The 22976-nt window shown below is 37.6% G+C and overlaps 1 protein-coding gene and 2 pseudogenes across 1 annotated transcript; 2 read left to right on the top strand and 1 right to left on the bottom strand.

Moving 5' to 3' along the window:
- Positions 1 to 4228: 4228 nt before the first annotated feature.
- Positions 4229 to 7318, top strand: LOC140857816 (uncharacterized; annotated as a pseudogene).
- Positions 7319 to 8238: 920 nt separating this feature from the next.
- LOC140857815 (uncharacterized) lies at positions 8239 to 9257 on the top strand (annotated as a pseudogene).
- A 6027-nt stretch (positions 9258 to 15284) lies between these two features.
- On the bottom strand, positions 15285 to 19215 carry LOC105044447 (ACT domain-containing protein ACR9). Its single transcript, XM_010922349.4, has 6 exons — positions 18896 to 19215; positions 18051 to 18266; positions 17854 to 17959; positions 16864 to 17206; positions 15711 to 15995; positions 15285 to 15614 (listed from the first exon to the last, which is right to left on the bottom strand). The coding sequence occupies exons 1-6, from the start codon at positions 19047 to 19049 to the stop codon at positions 15468 to 15470; spliced, it is 1251 nt and encodes a 416-aa protein (XP_010920651.1). The 5' UTR covers positions 19050 to 19215; the 3' UTR covers positions 15285 to 15467.
- Between the last annotated feature and the right edge of the window lie 3761 nt (positions 19216 to 22976).

The raw sequence follows: 22976 nt of genomic DNA, 5'->3' as shown, positions 1-22976 counted from the left end.
AAATGAATAGCCCAGCAACATAGTAAATAGGTAGTACTTTGGAAGCATAATAAATTCCAAGAGATGGTGATTTAGAAGTGAGCAATATATAAGTATTTGCAACAAGATGAGAACACAGCAACATCCATTGAACTTTAGATCTTTAAAAGGATAAAGCCTGTTGATGCAATTGACAGAAGACAATAAGATAATGGAAAGGATCATGTGCAAATAGAGAACCAATCCTACTATTAACCATTGAGGAGCCCAGTGTTGCCGCAACAATATGAGCCATTCAAAGATAAAAACAACAGCAAATAACAAAGAAACATTTTTGAATTATGATAGCCCGAACCCTGAAGCTTGAAAGCAAAAGCCATGTGATAACATAGCCATATTCTTGAACACCCATAGGAAGTATAGTGTTCTCCGGCAACTAAAGCATAATTGAGAAATCCAGCAGGTGAAACATTGATTGATAATTTCAGTTAGGATATTGTACTAATAAATATACATAGTCTAATATTGAACATGTCAAAAAACGCATGTTGCCGAAATTAGTTCAAAAAGAGTTGAAATGATATGTTTTTGCGTATAACTCCAGACCATATCTAATATATATATATATATTGCAATGGAGGCCTTTGTGCCTTCATTCTTCGTGCGCGTCTCTCTCTCTCTCTCTCTCTATATATATATATATGATTTATTTATTATGTTATGTATATGAAAATGACAAATAATATTTTAGTATATATTTTTTAAAATAAATAATATTTATGATTGTACTTATATCAAATCTATATATGATATTTTTTTATTTAATAATTTTATTTAAAAAAATATGGTCATGTACTATGATCTCTACCATCATCTTTTTTTGTTCGCCTGTCAGGATGCGTAAAACCTGATGTTATGATTATTTTTGTACGACCCCTTACTAGTTTAAAATGGCAAATGCGTCCTCATTTCTACGGATGAGAAGGTTTGAAATCCCAGCACTGGTTAAAACTCTCATAACCCCCTACATAAGTTCAAAATTAGAAAGTATTTCTTGCGTGGTGGGTTTGGTTTGGATTATCCCCGCAGAGGACGTGTGGTGATTCAGTAGAATTAATTTGATGAATGAGATAAATGAGAATTATATAGAAGTTATTATTTCAGCGGTGGCTCGATTTGAACTATGGAGGGACTAGTTAAAAGGAAATGATGATTATATTTAAACAACCTCTGTATGAATTTGGAATCACAAATCAGCTTTCTATTTGTTGCTTCAAGTTGAACTAGCCCGGGCAATCTGAAACAAACACAATCAATGTATATTTGGGCTACTCTTCACACACTTGTTATGGCGTACCTAGGGATTAATTAAAACTAAGAGCATGATTTATTGCTGAAGTCTCCTTGCTAAGTTAAAATTAGTAATAATTCATTCCGATGTCTCAGTTTAACCTAATTCCTGGCATGCAAACCATGGTCATTTACATGTAAACCCGATTTAAGATTGAAAGAACAAACAATTAAATATGGATGCAAAGCCCAGCTGAACTTTCTGGAAGTCAAAACCAGTCAACAGCCTATCAGTTTCGTCACTCTATTCACAATATGATATCAAGTTCAGCTACCTTTGGAAATGCTCAGCATCCACCCACGAGAAATTTATAGACCTCCCGTAGTTTATGAGGTCTCATGTGTCACTGACTTCAACCTTCAGCAAACTTATAGAAGCAACAAATCATTTGCGTTTAATTCGAACCCCAAACTTTGGAGCATCAGCAAAAAGCGATTTAAAGTTCCAATTGCTCAGTGAGAAGATGCACATCCCAAGCAGTTTTCGAGCAAGCATGATATCATAAAAATACATGGGGCCTTCCCTTTCCAGACAACTCAACCAGGTTGGCAACAAAAGTTCAGTGTTCGCGCGGCATTTTACAATCATCGCTCTCGATGGGCAGAGCATCTCCATCCCCATGTGGAAACATAGGTTTGCTGCTTCCCATGATCCACAATACCCTTTCCATCAGTTTGTTAGATCATAAGGTCCCCGTTGCAGTGACCTTCCATCCGACAGAAATTGCCCGTCAGCTATCCAAATTAAAGGGACACAAGCAATGCATGGGAAACAAAATGACCTGGATTGAAGAGATGTGTGGTTCACAACCGAAATCAAAATGGAAATAGAAATCAGAATGGCTTGGAATTGGAATCGGAATGATCAAATCTTCCAAAGCGTTTGATTTGTGATCAGAATCGGAATCGAAATTAGAATGAAAAATTGAATCCATAGAGGAGAGTAGGGATTGAGTTATATATAGATTGAGCCATTTCTATTCCACTTCAAAATCGAAAAAGAGAATTGAAATAAGACTCCTCCCAATCAAATAGTTAGAATGAAAATCATCCATTCCGATTTCGATTCCGAACCCCCACTCCTCCCAACCAAACATCCTCTGAATGTCTTTACAATCTAGATGACATGCATGAATAATTGCAGAGAATCGATTTAGAGATTATAGATACAAGACTATAATCACAATCATCTAGCCTCTTTCCAACTACTTGGACATGGACTGTTTTCATAATTATTGACATGTTTCCATGACTGGCTGTCAAACTGAAGTCAACCGTATGCATCTTTTTCATCCAAGCTTCAGACTGGCTATGGTGGTGTTGTTTGTTACGGATACAACACCATACCATGTTAATTGATGACATCCAAGGTTGGCATGATAAAACAGAATAGTACATCTGAGATTTCAAGCAATAGAAAGCCAGACTAAGCAAGCAGGGACGAGTTGGATCTCATTGTCCACTAATATAGGAAAAACAATCTTACAAGACTCGGCAAAAGTCAAAGAAATGAAGAAGTTTCTTTTAAAACATATATCCAACCACATGTTTTGGGGAAAGAACCAACATTATGCCATCCTCAAGAGTTGGCAGCCTTGCTGTATGTGATTTTTTTTTTTTTTGTTAGAGCTCAGCTTTCTTTCACTTTTTCTTGTACGAGGCTTGCATCAAAATTAAAAAAGAAAAAACCATCATCTCTTTGTACTGGAGTTGAGATTATGATTCTTGCTCAAGCATATTCCATACGAGAGAAGACGAGAAAACTTGAAACATAATTTCATATGATTTGAAAAGTTGACTTCAACTTTGTAAGAAATTTTTGGTATAAAAATGGTATGAACCTGTAAATACATAAAAGAAGTCCTTTTTTTTATTTATTTATGAATAGGAGGATGGGCCATTCTAAGAGGGTGTTTGGTTGGAGGGAGTGGGAGTTAAAATCGGAATGGGTGACTACATTCCAACCATTTGTTAGGAAGAGTTCTATTCCGATTCCGATTCCAGAGTGAAATGAGAATGGCTCAATCTATATAGAACTCAATCCCTACTCTCTTTTATAGATTTAAATTTTTATTTCAATTTCGATTCCGATTTCGGTCACGAACCAATGTTTCGGAAGATTTAACCATTCTGATTCTGATTTCAAGCCATTCCGATTTTCATTCACTACAGTAAAAGGGGGAATTAACCACCATTTTTTACCGACGCTTTTTGAAAGCATCGTGTTTTCAACGACACTTAAAAGGTCGTAAAATTTCAGCATTGTCAACGCCGACGCTTTTAGCAAAAGCATCGTTAAATAAAGAAAATACCGATGCTTTTTTGCGTCATTATTTGACGACGCTAAAAAGCATCGTTAGGTTCGCTTAATTCGACCGCCATTCTCCGTATCCTAATCTATCTGCTGTCGCCCCTCCCACCCATTCCTCCATTCCCCCATGCCCTAATCCCCTCCCGGCCCCCATCTCCGCCGATTCTCCACCGCCGGCGCCCGCACCGCCGTCCGCCACTCTCCTCTGCTGCCGCATCCATCTAAGCCGCACCCGCACCGTCCACGCTGTACGCCATCCACTCTCCTGAAGCCACCCCACCGGCCCTCCTCCCCTCCACCCTCCCGGCGGCCATCTTCGCAGGCCCAAAAGACCCCCCCGGTTCCCTCCCGACCCGACCGCATCCCACCATCCCCTCCCTGACGCCGTACCCACGCCCCCCCCCCCCCGGCCCGGCCACCGACCCAGTCGACAGGTGGCCCCCTGTCCTCCCTCCCCGGCCTCCGACACCCATCCCCGACACCGCACCCCACTGCCCCCCTGGCCCGACCACCAACCCAGTCGACAGGTGGCCCCCCTGTCCTCCCTCCCCGGCCTCCGACACCCATCCCCGGCCCTCCCAACGGGCCATGCTCCTTGGCCCCCTTGCTCCCCGACCGCACCGCCTCCCTTCCAGCTACCGGTGCTCCTCCACCCCCTCACTCTCCGACCTTTGGTATATAATTTATTTTTTTTAAATATATTTTGGATAAATTAAAATAGATAAAATATATATTAATTATTGACTGTCATATTTTTTTTATTGAATGCAGGTATTTGACGAAAATAATATCGTCAGTATTTTCTCGTATTATTGTCCACTATAAGTAATTCATTTCTCTAATAATATTTTATTTTTTAGATTGAAAGATTATTCTTGTGTATGGCATTATTTGGAAGTGTACGTAGTAGTTAAAGGATTTAGATAATATTTTAATTATTTTTATTAATTATTTCTAGATTTAATTGTGATGTCTTAGCTTTTGATGGCTAGACTGACTTTGGGAAAAGAGATTGTTTGTTTTATTGTATATGAGAATTTTGAATGACTTGGTTAGGATGCATGCTAATCCTAAGGATTTATTTTGTTGATTTTTTATTATTTGGTTGCCATCGAATAATTATCTAATTTAGTTATTAAAAATTTATGACATAGTATACAATATTTAATTAACATGCACGAGACTTGGGTCTCGGCCTTGCGCGCTCGGGTCTTTGGTCCCAGTTGGCACCGAAGGCATCCAGCCCTACGCGCTTAGGCCGATGAAAGATGCCAGGCAATATTAATTATGAATTAATTTTAAAAAAAATTACATTGCATAGAATCATAGACCTGTCTTTTGATTAATGTACATATTCTATTGTATCTGTACATTTATTTATTTTTGTACGGATAAAAAAATTATGTACATTGGTCAATTGATTATCCAGTATGGACAGTTTGGAAAATATGAGTAATTCTATAGGTCATTACAATAATCAAATGGTATGCTGAGGGTTCGAAAAAAATTTCGGACGGTATTTTTCTTTTGTTCTCCTATATGGGAGAACTAAGAAAAAATACTGTCGAAATTTTTTTTGGCTCTTGTTGCATATCATTTAATTACTGTAATTGACCTATAGAATTAATGCATTTTCTGAATGGGATAGGACCTTCTTTACCTATTAGTTGATGATAGCAAGTATTTACTATGTAAACCATATCATATCTAGATATATTTTTGAGTCTTCAAGTTATATAATGAACTACAATAGCTGTTAGTTTTTTGAATTTTATGAAATGACTGATATGTTTTACTCATTGCATTAATATAGATTGTATAATTTTTCTTATTTTTAGATAAGTTGCAAGTTCGATCATTTTTATCCTACAATGGACAAAAGTTGGATAAATAAACCAAGAAATAGTAAAAAATATTTAGATAGAGTTCATGACTTCATGAAATTTGGTATGGAGAAAAATAGTTTGAATGGAAAGATTTTATGTCCATGTCGGAAATGTGTAAATAGTTCTTCTTTAGATCCACAAATTGTTGAAGAATATTTGGTATAGAATGGTTTTTTAAGAGGTTATACCGACTGAATTTTTCATGGAGAATCTATGTTGCCATCATCATGTAACCAACCCCTGACTCATTTTGGATCCACTAGCCTACAAGAAAATTCTCCAAGAGATGATGATATAAAGGGTTTGATCATAGATACTTTTGGACTTGGTGTTCAAAATTTAGAAGAATCCAGTAGTATACAAGAAACAGTTAGGATGTTTGATGAATGTACACATACGGAACGTATGCATGTTGAGGAGCCTATACATACATCTAATGATGAGATAGCTCATTATCACACTTTAATGAAAGATGTAGATGAAGAATTATATCCGGATTGTACGAAATTTTTTAAGATTTTTTTTCTTGTACATTTATTCCATTTAAAATATTTGAATGGATGGTCTGGGAAGAGTTTTACTATGCTGCTCAAGTTATTAAAGGATGCATTTTCAGAAAGCACTCGTTTACCACCATCGTATTATGAAGCCAAGAAATTAGTAAAGGAATTGGATCTTGGATACGAAAAGATTCATAGTTGTTCGAAAAATTGTATGTTATATCGGAGTGAAAATGCTAATCAAGAGTCATGCAATGTATGTGGATCTTCAAAATGGATAACACAAAAAGAAGATCGAGATGATGTACTGAATGAATTGGATGCAACGCGGAGTAAAAAAAACCGACGAAGGTATTGTGTTACTTTCCTCTTATACCTAGATTGAAAAGGATTTATGCATCATCAAAAATAGCTTCATCAATGAGATGGCATGATGAAGGACGTACAAAGGATGAAATATTGAGACATCCAGCAGATAGTCTTCAATGAAAAGCATTTGATGATAGGCATCCTGATTTTGCCTCTGATGTTCGCAGTGTTAGGTTTGGCTTAGCTTCTGATGGCTTCAATCTATTTTGGACTCTGAGTTCTACCTACAGCACTTGGTCAGTCATTTTGATACCTTACAATTTGTCACTATGGATGTGCATGAAACAATCATCACTTATCTTGTCAATGATTATTCCAAGAGATAAGGGTCCAGGCAATGATATTGATATTTTTCTACAGCCTTTAATAGAGGAATTGAAATAGTTGTGGAAGGATATTGATGCATTTGATGCTTCCAACGGCCAAACATTTAAACTACAGGCAGCTTTGTTATGGACTATTAATGATTTTCAAGCATATACCAATTTATCTGGTTGGAGTACAAAGGGATGGATCGCATGTCCTTGTTGTGGAGATTCAACACATTCAATTTGGTTAAAACATGGAGGTAAATTTTGTTACATGGGACATCGTCGATGGTTGGAAGCAAATCATCCGTCTTGATTTCAGAAAGATTTGTTTGATGGTACTATAGAATTGGGATGTGCCCCTATTCCACCTTCTAGAATTGATGTTCATAGACAAATGGATGGCATCAATTACAGCTATGGTAAGACTCAAAGTCTTCTAAAAAAAGAGGAAGGGATGATGTTGAAAGCTCAATGCACGAAGAATTATCAGAGGAAGTCAGTATCAGTACTATAGAAGCAGAGGTGTTTCAAGATCCAGACAATTATTTCGAGGATGAAAATGAGGAAGACACACAGATAGCATCTACACAACAGCCCAGTAAATATTTATGAAAAAAATGAAGTATCTTTTTTGACTTACCTTATTAGAAACATAATCTTATTCGGCACAATCTTAACGTTATGCATATAGAGAAGAATGTTTGTGATAATTTACTTGAAATATTTTTAAACCTTGATGGAAAGAGCAAAGATAACATGAAGACGCGTCTTGATTTAAAAAAAATGGGTATCCGACAAGAGCTTCATCTTAAAATGCTTGCTAATGATAGAATTTATGTGCTTTCTGCATGTTACACAATGTCTGCTCGAGAAAAAGATAATTTTTTGGGAGTTTTGAAAAGTATCAAGGTACCTGATGGATATGCATCAAATATTTTACGATGTGTGCATCTAAAGGATCGAAAACTTTCAAATCTTAAAAGTCATGATGGTCACATATTGATGCAAGATATCTTTTCAATAGCTTTAAGATCGTCATTGCCGAAACAAGTTGTTGCAATTGTACTTCGATTATCGTCATTTTTTAAGGCATTATGTTCAAAAGTTATTGATCCTCGAAAACTTGATCAGTTAGAGTCTGATATTGCAATTATACTTTGTCAGATAGAAAATATTTTTCTTTCTGAATTTTTTACTATTATGGTACATCTGCTCATTCACCTAGCTTCAGAAGTTAAAGTTGGTAGACCGGTACATTATAGATAGATGTATCCTATTGAAATGTATTATTGCAAATCTTAAATCTTTTGATAATTTTATTAGAAACAACATCATACTGATATTTTAATAAATATTTAATTCTTGAAGGTATCTTGTGCGTATTAAAGATTATGTATGAAATAGAGCCTATCCCAAGGACTCGATTGCTGAAGGATATATTGCTGATGAATGTTTGACATTTTGTTCAAGATATCTTCAAGGTGTAGAGACTATTTTTAGTCGACCTCAACGGCATAATGACTTTGTGGAGAATGCAAAACTGTATAAGTTCTCAACTGCTGAAAAATTCTTGGGAAGAGCTAAAAGTATTGTACTTGATCAAAAATTCTTAGCACAAGCACATCGTTATGTGTTACTTTATAGTGACATAATATCTGACCATCGTAGGTTAGTATATTTAAGACATAACATCAAGATTTAAATTTTATATTAGATATAATATTCTAAATGATATATTTATATTTTATGCAGTGAATTTTTAATTTATCAGAGACGAGCCTATCATAACATTCGTCCTAATGCAAGGATTGAACAGCGATGGTTGGTCGAGTTATTCCCTATATGGCTTTTGAATCAGGTGTGATTTATATTTAATTATTGAATATATTAATTTTTGATACATATTTAATATCAGATAACTCAATAGCACTTCATATCATTTTTTTTTGTATCAAAGATGATGGAGACAAATAATTCAGATGAACTAATAGCTCTTGCTCGAGGACCTAACAAGATTGTGAATAGATATAATGGTTTCATAATTAATGGTTTTAAATTTTATACTAGAGAACGGAAGAAATTTAGAAAAACACAGAATAGCGGTATTATGGTGGAAGCGAATGGAAAATCCTATTATGGTGCATTTAAAGATATCTATGAGTTGGATTATTATGAAAAATTTAAAGTAGTATTATTTAGATGTGATTGGGTAGACATAAACTCATCAAGAGATTTGAAACAAGATGCAAATGGATTTACACTTGTAAATTTTTCAAGGTTGATACACACTGGTGTGTTATTGAGGGATGATCCATTCATTTTTTCATCTCAAGCTCGTCAAGTATTTTATGTACAAGACGCAAAAGATAAAAATTAGTTTATTGTCATTAAAACAAAATCTAGAGACTTATATGATATGAGAAACCAAATAGAGGATGATGACGATGGCACTTATACACAATATATGCCCTACAATTTTGTGCCAGCTGATGATTTAAATGTTACGACAATGTCGGTTAGGACAGAATTTGAAGGAAACACTACTGCTTGATTGTTACTAGTAATAATTATTTATGATGTATATAATTTACATTAATTATTGTATTATTTTACTCCATATATTAACTGATTATATCTTTTATTTATATAAATGCTAAGTGACATCATGCATCGCAGGGGACGATATGCTGGTGTGTAGTTTCAGTTTTCGCTGACAGAGGCCGGTACGTCTTCTTCAGCACAGCAGTCTGAGACCAGTTCAACTACACAGCATTTTGAGTCCTATCCTTCTTCATCATCAGCACAGCACGATCCTTCTGTTCATCAGCCAGATGATGAGATACATGTGCAGGGTATATATTGTCTTTCATGTAAATTTTTTTATTTCATTTTATGTATATTTATGATATCATTACTTTTATGTATTTTTTGCAGACGAATCCGGGAGAGTACGCCCCAGACGCGGACCCACAGTAGTACGAGATGTGTGGTAGATACGTGAGGGCGAGAGAATTATTGTGGAGTGCAATCAGCTAGGTCAGCCAATTAAGAAAGCTATCTGTTTATTGACTTTATTTTTGGAGACTGTTGCTCGGAGGCCTCAGCTATGTCCGTTAGGCTATGCAAAATGGAATGACATGCTTCCAACATACAAAGTTGAGCTCCTCCGAGTTATAGAGGTAATAAATTGATGTTCATACTGTATATTAATTGTTAATTACTTATATAATTTATTTCATTTAACTTTTTTTTTTATAGAGCAAGTTTGTTCTCCCTCCATCCACTCATGATTTTGTAACGAAGTCTCTCAACCGCAAATGGAAAGAATATAGAGCACAATTGAAGAGGGACTATATGAGATAGGGTATGACAGAGGAGGAGGTTGCTAGGAATTATCCTCCTGATGTACCCCCTCATCAGTGGATGGAGTTGGTTCATTATTGATTCTCCGAGAAGGCACAGATATATTATCTGCTTATTATCTTTTCTTTTAAATATTTTATAAAAATATTGATTTATATTGTATATTATATATTATACATATAACAAGTTCTTTACTTTATTTTACAGACTTATTCTGCTATTGGTAGAGCTACACGAGCAGCTCAGTCTGTTCCTCATACATCGGAGTCGAAGAGTTATGCACGACTCCGACAGGAGTTTGTATGTTCCTTAAACTTTCATAATTAACTTCTAATTTTTATGTTGAAACATTTATATAACTAATATCATTATGTATCGTGGACCATATCTGTATCATGATACTCATATATTTTTTTAAATTGTTATAACTGTTTGCTTAAAATTGAAATTATTTGTGTAGGTGGATAAGCATGGGAGGGAACCCGGTAAAGTGAAGTTTTACCGGATGACTCATACTCATCAGGATGGTACTTTTATTCGAGATGAGTCGAGAGATTTATATGTACGGCATTATTAATATTTTATTTTTCACAATGATTTTAATTTAATTTTATTAGCTATTAATATATAACTCTTATTTTCAAAATAAATACAGGAGAGGGCTACATCTCTCATTGCGGAGCGTGACGACGAGTCCGCAGCATCTACGCAGCAGAGCCGTATCGAGGTCGAGGTGTTCACAGAGTTGATGGGACCAGAGTGCTACGATCGAGTGAGGGGTTATGGAGTAGGAGTCACCCCCACTCAGTTATCTGAGGTTAGTAGATATACGCAGCATGCTGCAGTAGATGCTCAGGATTCACGCGTTTGCAGACTCGAGGCGGAGATATAGGAGATTAGACAGAATCGTGCCGTTGAGATGGAGGAGATGCGACAGAGCCACGCCGAGATGCAGGCCATGAGGGGACAGATTGATCGGCTTATATTTTTATTAGAGATGTATGGCCCATCTCAGGTAAACACATATTATTAAATATATATTTTTGTATTAATTTAATGATTTATATATTTTTATTTATAGATATGCAAATCAAGCTTTTCATATATTTCTTGTAGGCTCCAGGCACATCAGGCACCCGTCAAGACGGCAGTACGTCACGTGGAGACAGCGACGACCATCCGCCTGCAGATTGACATCATTTTATTTTTATTGTAGTCTTATATTTTCTGTATGCTTTTAATCAGGTTGAACTCTTGATTGTAATGGACGATTAGTACTTTGTTTTTATTTATATAAAACAATGTCTTTTGGTTTGGTTAAATTTGCCATTAAAATTTGCTTTTAGTGTGAATGATGGTGATTGTATAGGTTTATGTTTGAATAATTGATATAATTTTATACAGGAATGTATGTATTCTTTTTTTTTTATATATAAAATCTGTATAATTTTTTTTTTCTGTTAAAAAAATTAACGACGCTTATAAATGTCGTTAATAGACTGATTAACGAAGCTTATAAGCGTCGCTAGTGACTTAACTGCCGACGCTTTGAAAAGCGTCTTGATAGGGTGGAGGACGCGTTGTCATTAACGACACTAAAAAGTACCGGTAAAATTTAATTTTACGATGTTTTAAAGTGTCGTTAGAAAATATTACGACGCTTTTAAAAAGCATCGGTGCTTTTCGTCTCCACTCTTACATAGGCGACGCTTTCGCGATGCTTTTTGAAGCGTCGTAAAGCTTATTTCCGATGCTTATTAGCATTATAAAATATTTTTTATAGCATCATCTTTTATCATTTTTATTATAATAATTCTCATTCTAATTTTGATTATGAACCAAACACTTGACATAGTATCTTACGTAAGTGGTTACTTGCCAGGAAAGGCAACAAGATTACGAGATTGAGGTGAAGGCCAAACGGAGGGTGACATGGCGGGCCAGGTTAATTTCTACGCTGGAAACATGGTCAGTTCGAGACCAGAATGATTATAGAGATTTGAGATGAAGGAAGTTAGGCCGAGTTGCTGTTGGGAACTGGCTTATCCGTTGACCGAACATCTACAGCTCAACGTGCATGCCTTGAGCAAGCATTCAGATACGAGAAGTCGTGGAGAGGATGATGTCGCGGGACCTAGAGATTGTCGTCTCTACCCTTCCTTCATAGAATGCGGTCTACTCCTGAAGCGTGCTGCATTTTGTGTGATGATTCCGGATGTGGCTTGGAATTCAAATACTCTACCGTTCCTTTCCTTCCATATTATGCACCAAGATAGTACAGAGAACCAGCAGTCCCACGTCGTTATTCTGTCTGTTTTGGATCCTTGATCTCCAAGAAATCGAGACCTCCACGACATTTTGAGGAAGGCCTGGGAGAGATCGCAGGTTTAGATGTTACTGCCAAATCAACACTGCAAATGGGCAAGTTAACAAATGGTGATCCATGGTTTTTTCCACTTCGCCACAGTTTGGGCATGATGTAGGTGCGGACTAGTTCCTTTTCCTCGTACATATTTTCTACCGTCAGGATTTTTTCATTGTAGCTTACCCAGTTGAAGAGCTTAATTTTTTTCTGGGATCGGGGGCTTCTAATCAATGGTGGCAAACTGGTACTTCTCCATGGCCTAGGAACTGATAATAGGCTTTGACAAACAACTTTTGATTTGATGCCCATTTCCAAAATGCTTCGTCTTCAGCTATTGTCAGTATCAAGGGTTGAATGATGTTTTGAAAGTGGCTCATTTCTCCTTTGCCTTGGGCAGTCAGGCAGTGTACCCACTGATTGCTGTTGGTAATGCTTTCCATGAAGGTGGCAATTGAAGCTTCTGTTTTATCATTTAGACTGAAGAGGGTTGGGAAGAGCCTGCTTAGAGGAACCTGTGGTAACCAATGGTCATGCCAAATGACGATTTGATCAACTTTTTGCTGACTGAAGGAAGTGATTTCGAAGAACCAGTTGCCGGTTTTCATGATGCCCCTTCAGGAAGGTGAAGCTTTTGTACTCACATCTTCTGCACCCTGGCTTGGTGTCTTCTTTGTGAAATAGAGATCAAGAATGAGTTTCTGCCAAAGCCTTTTTGGTTCGTTGTGATACCGCCACCACTATTTGGTCAGAAGATAAGAGTGATTCAAGAGTTTAATGTTAATAATGCTCAGCCCACCATATAGTTTAGATCTGCATACTTTATCCCATATAACGAGGCTGTGGGCCCCATCATACTTTTTAATTTGCTCGCCACAAGAATCTTCTTCTCGTAGCTTCCATCTTTTCTACGATGGATGAAGGAATATCAAATGTGGACATCGAATATATGGGAGTGACACCCAAGACCACAGTGACGAGAGCCAATCTCCTAGGACAGCAAGCAACCTTTCCAAGCCTCTAATTTCTTTTCTACCGAAGACCCAGTCAGCTCTTCATGGTTTATTGTGACGCAGGGAAAATCCCAAATATTTCATAGGCAACGTTGATTGAGAGCATCTATCTTCGAGTAAGATAAGCATCTGTTTTGATCCAATCCTATTCTAATGATTGAGCTTTTTATGAAGTTAATCTTGGAACCACATGCCAGCTCAAAGGGGTAGATAACCAACTTATGATTTTGATGTGGTGTTTTAAAGCCTTGCTGAATATAACGGTGTCGTCTGCATATTGGAGGCACTATCCATCAAAATAAATTGATATATCTTCAAAAGAATATATCAAGTAAGATTGCCTAATCGATCCTCTACAATTCTTAAGAAAGTTATTTATTAAATATTCAAATCAATACTTTGAAATTAATCTAAGATCAACTGTACCGACCATGTTGATATCCTAGTTTCTGTGGCATTGAAGAATCTCTCTCTGCGATGATGATTTTCAACTTTTTAATGCAGATCAATCAAGATCCCTCGGTTAGGGGAACGGCAGGGATTTCATGTTTTAAAACCCCTGATTTCAGACGAGCTGAAGAAATTCACCTGGTATGCAAATTCTCATATGAATCTGGTCAGTTCTAATATTCCAGCGTTACACTGGTCAAGCCAAAGTATCACCACAATAAGAACCGGCGTAACACTATGCGGAAAGAAGGGAAAAGAAACCAACTAGGACGAGAAGATAGACAGCATGGTAGAGCCCAGCCTTGGCACCCGTCAGCCGTCCGTGATCGCGAGCGAACCAGCACATGCCTGCCAGACAAAACTCGCATTCACAGAAGGCGGCAAGACGACAAAACTTGCTAAAGAAAACTATATCTTCTAGTGGGCCCGAACCAAATAATAATTCCGCTGGTGGCGACAAGATCGAAAGGTGTTAAAGAAATCAGAAGCCACGTCAGGAGAGGGACGCACATTAATCAAGTACAAGGACCGGATTACGTCGCCGCCAGCAACATCGTTGCCGCTGTGGCTCGCCGATTCGTTGCTCCACACATCAGTTCCCAGGCTTTATTAATCCAGTCAAAAAAGACAAGCTGCTTTCTTGTCACATGGACGCACAAGTGGAGCAATGGGACTAGGCGGCCCCCACGTTTTGGTCGCCTTTCTCTTCACTCGCTAAACAAGCCTTGATCGATCGATGATGCGTAGGTGGCATGCTTACCTTCTGTTTGGCTAGTGACTGGTTGTACAAAACCAAAGCCCCGGCTTTGTCTCCAACAAAAAGACCTCAACAACCACCCGGGGTTCGGTTATTTTTCACTGAAAAATTCAATTCCTCTTCACCTACACGATAATACAACACAACAAGCTAAAGTAATCCTAGTTTTTTTGGTAAGAAAGTAATCCTTGTTTATTTGGTGAGGGTGTGTACAATACTGTTTCAGTCACTTGTGCAACACCAATCCAAGCATGTTTGTTCGAAAGCGAAGTTGATGAAGGATGAAGATGATGATGGCAGTAACCGGCAGGATTCCAAGATTAAGGGAATTTGGAGGGAGCTGAGATAGGATCGCAGAAAGATAGAGATGGCTAAGAAGCAATTGAATCTGACAAGACAAAAAGCTTCTCACCTACCTAGAAATCAAGGTTAAGATCTCCGAAGCCAGTTACAAGAATCTACAGTCAGACGAAATTCTTTACATGTCGGAAAAACAAAACAGCAAGACAGGTTCATGGTAAACTCTAGTTTCCAATATGTCCATATAATTCCAAAGTGTCACAGCAGCAAGTAAGAACAATCTGGTCATTGGTAAGAAAGATAAAGTATGAAAAGCTCCCATGCAACAAGAAATTAAATTCATAAAAATACTTTATCATAGCATTTTGCTATAATAACTATTATATGATGAGTGTGCTGTACAGCAGAAGACTGGGCCGTTTACAACCACCACTAGCCGTACAAGATGCATAGAAGAAAATCTAAAAGATTTTTGGGATTTAAAGCCCAGCTGAACTTTCTGAAAGTCATTCTTGCTTACCAACCCATCAATGTTCTCCTCACTCTATCGACAATCTGACTTCTAGCTCTGCTATTTGCCAGTGGAAATCGTCTGGTTTCATCCAAGAGAAATCTGTACACCTCCCACTGCCTATCGGATGTGGTGTGCCTACAGATTTCAGCCTGCAAATAAATCAGAGAAACAATGATCCATCTGGGTTTTGAACTCCTTATTTCCAGATAATCAGCAAAAACCGAATCAAAGTTGCAATATCTTACTGAGAAAATGCAGATACCGAGCACTTTTAGAGCAAGCGTGACATCATAAAATACACGAGGCCTTCCCTTTCCAGACAACTCAACCGGGTTCGCAACAAGGAGTTCAGTGTCAGGACCACGGTTCACAATCATCACTCGTAATGGATGAAGCATCTCCAACTTTAAACGGGAACACAGTGCTTCCTGCTTCTCGGGATCCACAACCTTCTTTCCATCAGTTTGCTGGATAAAAAGATCCACCTCACGGTAGCCTTTCTGGTCCGACAGAAATCGCCCATAAGCTATCTAAAATAAAGGATGAAAAGAAATGTATCAGAAGCAAATTGACCTGGCTGCAGTATATATACAGATTAAATGTCAAGAATAATTGTAATTGATCCATACGGCTAGAACACTGTGGCTTCCAATTTAACATTCTAACACGATATAATAATAATAGAACAGAATATTTCAAGACTTTCCAGCAGTGGTAAGCTAGAATGAGTAACTGCAGACAATGCAGACCTGAATGTCAATTGACAAAGGAGAACTGCTGCAAGACCCAGCCAAAGTAAAAAAAGTTACAAGATTCAACAAACAGGCAAGAAATCAGCAAATCACGTTTAAATTGTATAACGTCAGACAAGGCCAGCTACAAACCCAGTCTATACAAACACAAATAGCATACTTTTGAAATATGAACTGTCAGACAAACGCATTGGACTGACAAGTATTGTATGTTTTATGTCTTCATTAGATTGTGGCATACCAGATCTTAACCCATTCACTTATTTGGCACATTTTTGAAGGATTTATACATCTTCATTTCATTACTTATCTTTGAATCTATACAAAAACCCCTCTCTCTCCCCCAAAAAAAAAAGAAGGTAGAAATTGAATTGGTTGGCAGGTGCTGGGCAACAACTGTCCTGCTCGAGCCTGGCATTACTCACGTGTCTATGTTGGCATCATTAAAAAAAAAAGAAAAAAAAAAAAAAGGAAGAACAGTTTGTCCATTGTACCCCTTCCTAATAGACATCATGGAAATAAATATCATATTGTTGACCAATTCGGCAAAATTTTCTGACACCCTCCTGAAGCATGCACATTGTAACATGGAGATCATCAAGCTAAGTTTACAAGTGCCTATAGAAAATGAAGAATTTTGGACTACCTGACTGTTGCTATCCTTCAAGGTCCTCACAATGTCATAAAGGAGCCCCTTCTGATCAACACAGTGAATCTGGAGCAAAGTGTGGGCAGGGCTCAACGAATTGTCAATGTTTACATTAGCCTTCTTCAGCTTTTTCATATCTGGACTAAGTGCCTGTGAACAGACTTCGATATCTGAAAGCTCTGAGCTAAATAATTCTTCAGCAACTGCAGGTGGAAGAGAAGAAACTCCATGTTGAAAATCTTCAGCTAATTGGATCTCACAGCTGATGCATGACTCTCCCAGAACAGAATTCAGTCTTTCACACGTCTCATCCTGTCTCTTTTTAGAGTGCAAGAGCTCCCTAAGAACAATACAAGGAGTCAGATCACAAAAAAATGGAGTGCTGCCAACTGATGCTAATAGTATTTGAGATATAATATTCTAAATGAACTCTTGTCCATCAATCAAGAAATCAATGTGGAAACCAGTCGTACAATGAGAGAATAAAAATAAGCCCAGAGCTATCTGTCATCTCTTTTTTGCTGTGAAAAACTGTTGTATTAAACCTTCATGACGAAAGTAGTCTTTTATAAGAATCCATAACAAAAAAGTCACCAAATAAACAATCATTACATCATATATTCAAACAATCAAACGGCAAACCCGAACTAATGATTGGTAGACCCATTGCCAAAAAAACCAGTTTTAAATAATCTCTACAAGTGTGACAAGGTATAATAGGCCAGCCTTTATGATTAATTACTATTAAATGGCACAGACAATGAATCCATAGACAATCTGACTCTGCACCAGATTACAATTGGCAGATTTAACTTGTAAAGTAACTAGAGGCAAAATAATAATAATAAAAAAAAGTTCAATCATAGAAATTAAAGGCCATAAGTTTCCACGCATGAGGCAAGGAACTAGAAAAGAATATGCGAAAAATGAATCATAGATGAACTAAGAAAAAGATTGATAAGCTAAAACCAATAGATCCATACTCACATTCCATCTGTAATGAAGAAGAGGTCCATGACTCTACCATCAGGGGTTGTCGACACCTTAACTCTATGAAGCAAAAGCTCAAGTTCACAAAGAACATGAGTGACATCTGCATCAAATTGTACAAATCCATCGTACCAGCTGACAAGAACTCAACTGTCCAATCTGAAATGCCGCTAAAAATGACAGAATTTAATTACCATGTAGTAATCCTTTCCGATCGACGGAGAACAGCTTCAGAAGGTACACCTGAGAAGCTGTTGGCTGATTCGCCAAGTCAAAGTAGAATGCTATGGAGCAGGATGGGCACACAGATAGCAGCCTGTCCTTCAAGCTCGTCCACTGGATGTTAATGGAGGCAAAGTATGGAACGACCCAGAACACTAAGTAGCACCACTGTCCATCCCTCGAGATATCTTCACCAACATCGCATAAACAGTACAGATTAGAATTACTGAATCACTCAATCTAACCAAACAGCCAAGATTAACGATTTGAACTGCATTTATACGGAAAAATAAAGCATAAAAAGGAAGTCAAGTTATTTTCCAATCCCAGATGGAAGTCGCAAGGCTTTGTCTTTCAGGGAACAAAAAGAGAGAACACATCTAACAAATAATTTGATCAAAACCAGTAACAAGGATTGATTTCGATAAAAGATCTCAACTCGTGAAAAAAGGAACCCAACCCTAATATTTAGAAGTTTAGAATTAAAATAAAGAAAAATCATGCATGGAGAATTGGTCAAGTGGGATGCCGCCGTTGCCGTCTTTGATCCCTATTTTATCACTCATTATTATTGTTTCCCTAAGATTTTTAACGCATATCTGATAAACAGAATGATTGAAAAAACAAACGCAAGAAGGGAATCGAAACAAAAATTTCTCAGCAAAACTAAACCCTCAGAGATGTCTCAAGGAGCTTGAATCAATGAGGATAGAGGACAGCAATTTTTTTAAGAAAAATAAGGCACTTGTCTTCTTAAAAAATAAAAATAAGGGCACTACAGAAGAACCGACGAGACGATTCCAGGAATACCTCTTACCTGCTCGGGTAATGCTGAGACCGAACTCGAGAATAATCCGGCAGAGATCACAGCTGAGGCCGGTCTGGTCGGGGCAATTGACGGTAATCACGCTCGGTTCTCCATCTCCCTTTCCCAACTTTACCACCACCACGTCCTCGCTCGCCACCCCCATCCCCAAACCGTCGACACCGATCCCACGTCCCCGACGCCCCCACTATATCCAACGCCTCCCGCGACGGGGAAGGGAATATTCCCTCTAGATTCCCCTTCCCTTCCGGCCACCGTATAAAACTCTGCCTCTCTCTCCCTCTCTCTCTGTCTCTCCCTCCTCAATCTGTACTGGCTCTCGCCTCCCTCGGTGCGCTGTATATACCATGTACCGTAGTGGCGCCCGCCGCCTAGACGCCTAGGGCACGTCAGCGTGGATTACGTCGCCTTGGTTTCCACGTTGCAGAGAGTTACTTGTCCGTCAGGCTCGTGTGGGACCCAATCGAAAGGGCACTCGTTTGGGTGGTGGAGAGCTTCCTGTTACCTAGCCTCCACGTTGGGAATTCTTATACGTTTGATTTCAATCGGACGGTGTAAATGAAAATAATATCGGCCGACATGATGTGGTAAGCAGTGAACGTGTCAAGGTAGGGATCCTGTGGTTGCAAGTGACAGGAATATTCGTATAATCTCGGCCATACGATAGATGATTGATGGATGGATGGATGGGTCAGAGAGTTAGCTTTTCAGTTGGATGGCCGCCTGGTCTGGTCCGGCGTCCTCATCCAGAGACAATTGTTCCTCTTATGTGGACCGCTCTGATCAAGATAGGTGGCTCGTGATGTCTGTTAGCGATGGTGGGGCAATCGACCACCGTATCGACCATGGTCCACAGAGATTGGCAGAGAGCGGTATATACGTGTCCGGGACCACAGGACACATTATTTAGCTTCTAATCATGTCCGAGTTCTCGCGGAATATAATATTTGATCTTTTCGTGATGGAATACATTTTGTTTGGGTTAGCCACTTGCTCGGAGCCCATCTATTTGTACGTCCCACTTTAGATATCCAGCTTGTGTTTCCTCGGGTTTATTGAGTAGGGCCATCATGGCTGCTAGTTTTAGCCTTGCAAGTTGCTGCTCATATCCATTCGGGCTAGTCTTTCAGGTTAAACTAAAGCCAATGAAATTGATGGCGCTTGGCATCTTCCCTTATAATTAGTTAGCATTATTTAGCTTATTTTCAGAGAACGGAACATTATTTTCTTGGGTGAAAAAATAGAACATTACTCAATTACCGGAATGTGAATGTGAATGTATTGGCCCAAGGTGTGCCATGCTTGATGGGCGATTCTTTTTATCACAATTTCATGTAAAATAATGTTTGAATTGTAGGGACAGAGCCCAACTTCATGGTCCATAGTTTTATTATATAATTATATTATATACTGATGATTGATGTCAATTCAAACATACATAGATGGATTGCAATTAAAGAATTATTAGCCAACATTTATACTCATCATCAAGCTACTCCTGAGATGCTCAATCCTATCAACGTGACACCATCTCGACTTCATGGAAGAGAATCATGTAGTTTCAAGTGGGTATTTGATGGGGGGAATATTACGTCCAACCTCAATCTACGACGAGAAGAAGTAAGATCAGGGCAGCCGACCTAGTCACCTCAGCAACGGGCAACTTAAAGTAACGATGGTGCCAGCCTGCGATACTCGATAGTAGTTATCTCTCTAATCTTTATCCGACCATTGTCTCGTAAATAAGACGTCTGAAATTGTTGGACAGCTCGATTGACCACTACAACTCATCTGGACCATGTGTTAAAAGTGGGGCATGATCACCGCTTGTGCGGTTTCTGCGAAGATGGCCACCGCTTATCTTAGAAACGATCGCTGACTCCTTTTATAAATAAAGGAAGGCAAGAGGCCCCCAGGCAAGTGTTAAGTCCCCTCTCTCTCTCTCTCTCATTCTCTTTTATTTTTTTCCACTATTTTTTGATTCTTGATCGACTTGAGCATTAAAGGGACCTCATTGAAAAATTTTGATGAGAAACTTCATTCATAGGTATTAGGAATAATTTAGAATGGATCAATAATGTATGAAGACTTAAGCCCATTATAACCCATTAGGTCCATGTTAGCATCCTTTAAGCTGCCTAATTATTGTGGTCGGTCCGATTCATAGTCGGTAAATATCTATTCCGACCTTTGGTCGAAAGATCGGCTGATCGACCTCCAGACACATCTGATTCTTATTTGGCAGGTACTAACTGGTCATAGCTGTCGTTCCTATCTAAGCGTAAGCGTCTGATTTGGAAAATCATGCCGTTATATCCTTTGATCCAGAAAATCTAGTCAGTATAACTGTCTGATTCGGAGAATCACGACAAAATAATTACGTCAGATTCGATCGGTCAGTCTTCCAAAAACGGTTACACAACCGTCTCCTCTATAAATATCCAAACCCCGAGTATGCAGATAAGTAATCCATGTTCATTGAACTCAAAACTCTATTTCTTTATTTGTGCATTTTGATTTGAACATCGGAAGGTCCTCACCGGAGTACCATTCTCCAGTTCGAACTTTTTTGTAGGTTGTTCCAGCATTGCATTCTTTTATTTTTCAGCGTTAATCAAAACCAACCGTAATAGTAGGTTTAGCCGTTCATCTTGGGGCCGTGACCACTCCACCAACTTCAATTCAATTTGGCTCAACCGACCTCAATCTCATCCTAGAGGTTAGCAGCAACAAATATTATTAATGAAACACTTGCAATATAATATCCAGTTGGTCACACATGATGTATTATCGGGGCATGGTCGAAGCATTAGAACCAGTATGGTTAGAGAGGATCCACGTTATGGAATTATGTGGTTTCAACTATTTTTCCTTGCTTCTATTACTTGACAGCCTGCAAACCCATCTTGCCTTGATCCATTTGCGTGACCCCTAGGCAGTAATTTATGGTCGGGCCCTGAGAGTCATACCATCATGGGAATAGCAGTCTTGTGAATGGAGACATTGTTTGTTGGAATAAAAGAAGAGGGTTAAGCCCGGTGATCTTCATCTTCTTTTAAGACTTTTTTTTTTGTAGGTAAAAAATTTATTAAAAAATTTATATTTTTTTGAATAAATATTTTTTAAATAATATTTAGATAAAAAAATAATTTATATATATTTTTTATACATTGAACAATGACTCAAAAATTTATTATCCATATTCTTTTGCATTACTAATTTTTTGGATAAGTTGCTAAAATCTATCCATATTTCTCATAATATTTTTTATTATATAAATATTATTATATATAATAGTATAATATATATAATATAATATAATATAATATAATATTATTTTTATATATTATTATATTATATTAATATCTTATATTATTATAATATTATATTATTATATATAATAATATAGTATATCATATTATAATAATATATTATAATATCTAATATAAATATTATTATATATTATATTATATTATGTTATATTATTATTATGATATATTATATTATTATATTATATTGTTATTATTATTATAAGGTTAAGGGTATATTAGGAATGAATTAAAAATATTGCTTTTACGGTTGATGGAAAAATGATTTAGTAACCCCCTAGTTGGATTAGATTTTATTCCATTTCACGGACAAATACTATACAGAAAAAATAATTTATTTATCTTAAAAAATGTGAGAATATGGATAAATTGATCAATGAGAAAGTTGATCAACTTTTTCATTATATTTACCGACAAAAGAATAGGCCCTTATTGGCAAAATGGGCACGAAAACTCTTAAAAGATCTCGACACTCTTTGGAGCTTCCAAGTTACGAACACCTCCCACCCGAAAAAGAAGGGATTCAATATATGACTTAAAAGATCATTTGCGAAGCTATCCATATTTGGAGAGACTGTGATTTTGAGAGGATGCTTGGGTGGATCCTATTCCATTTGCATCTCTCTTTGATGAGCTCTTTTAAAGAGCAATGAAACCTAGTGTATCAATGTCCTCCCAGTGGAATTGGAAGAAACTAAAGTGGTGTATCAAGCTATATACAGGTCTTACATTTGGGTGTTGCA

Source organism: Elaeis guineensis, chromosome 5 (genome assembly GCF_000442705.2).
Source record: "Elaeis guineensis isolate ETL-2024a chromosome 5, EG11, whole genome shotgun sequence".
In the NCBI taxonomy this organism is placed as follows: domain Eukaryota; kingdom Viridiplantae; phylum Streptophyta; class Magnoliopsida; order Arecales; family Arecaceae; genus Elaeis; species Elaeis guineensis.
This window is presented reverse-complemented; position numbering and strand designations above follow the sequence as displayed.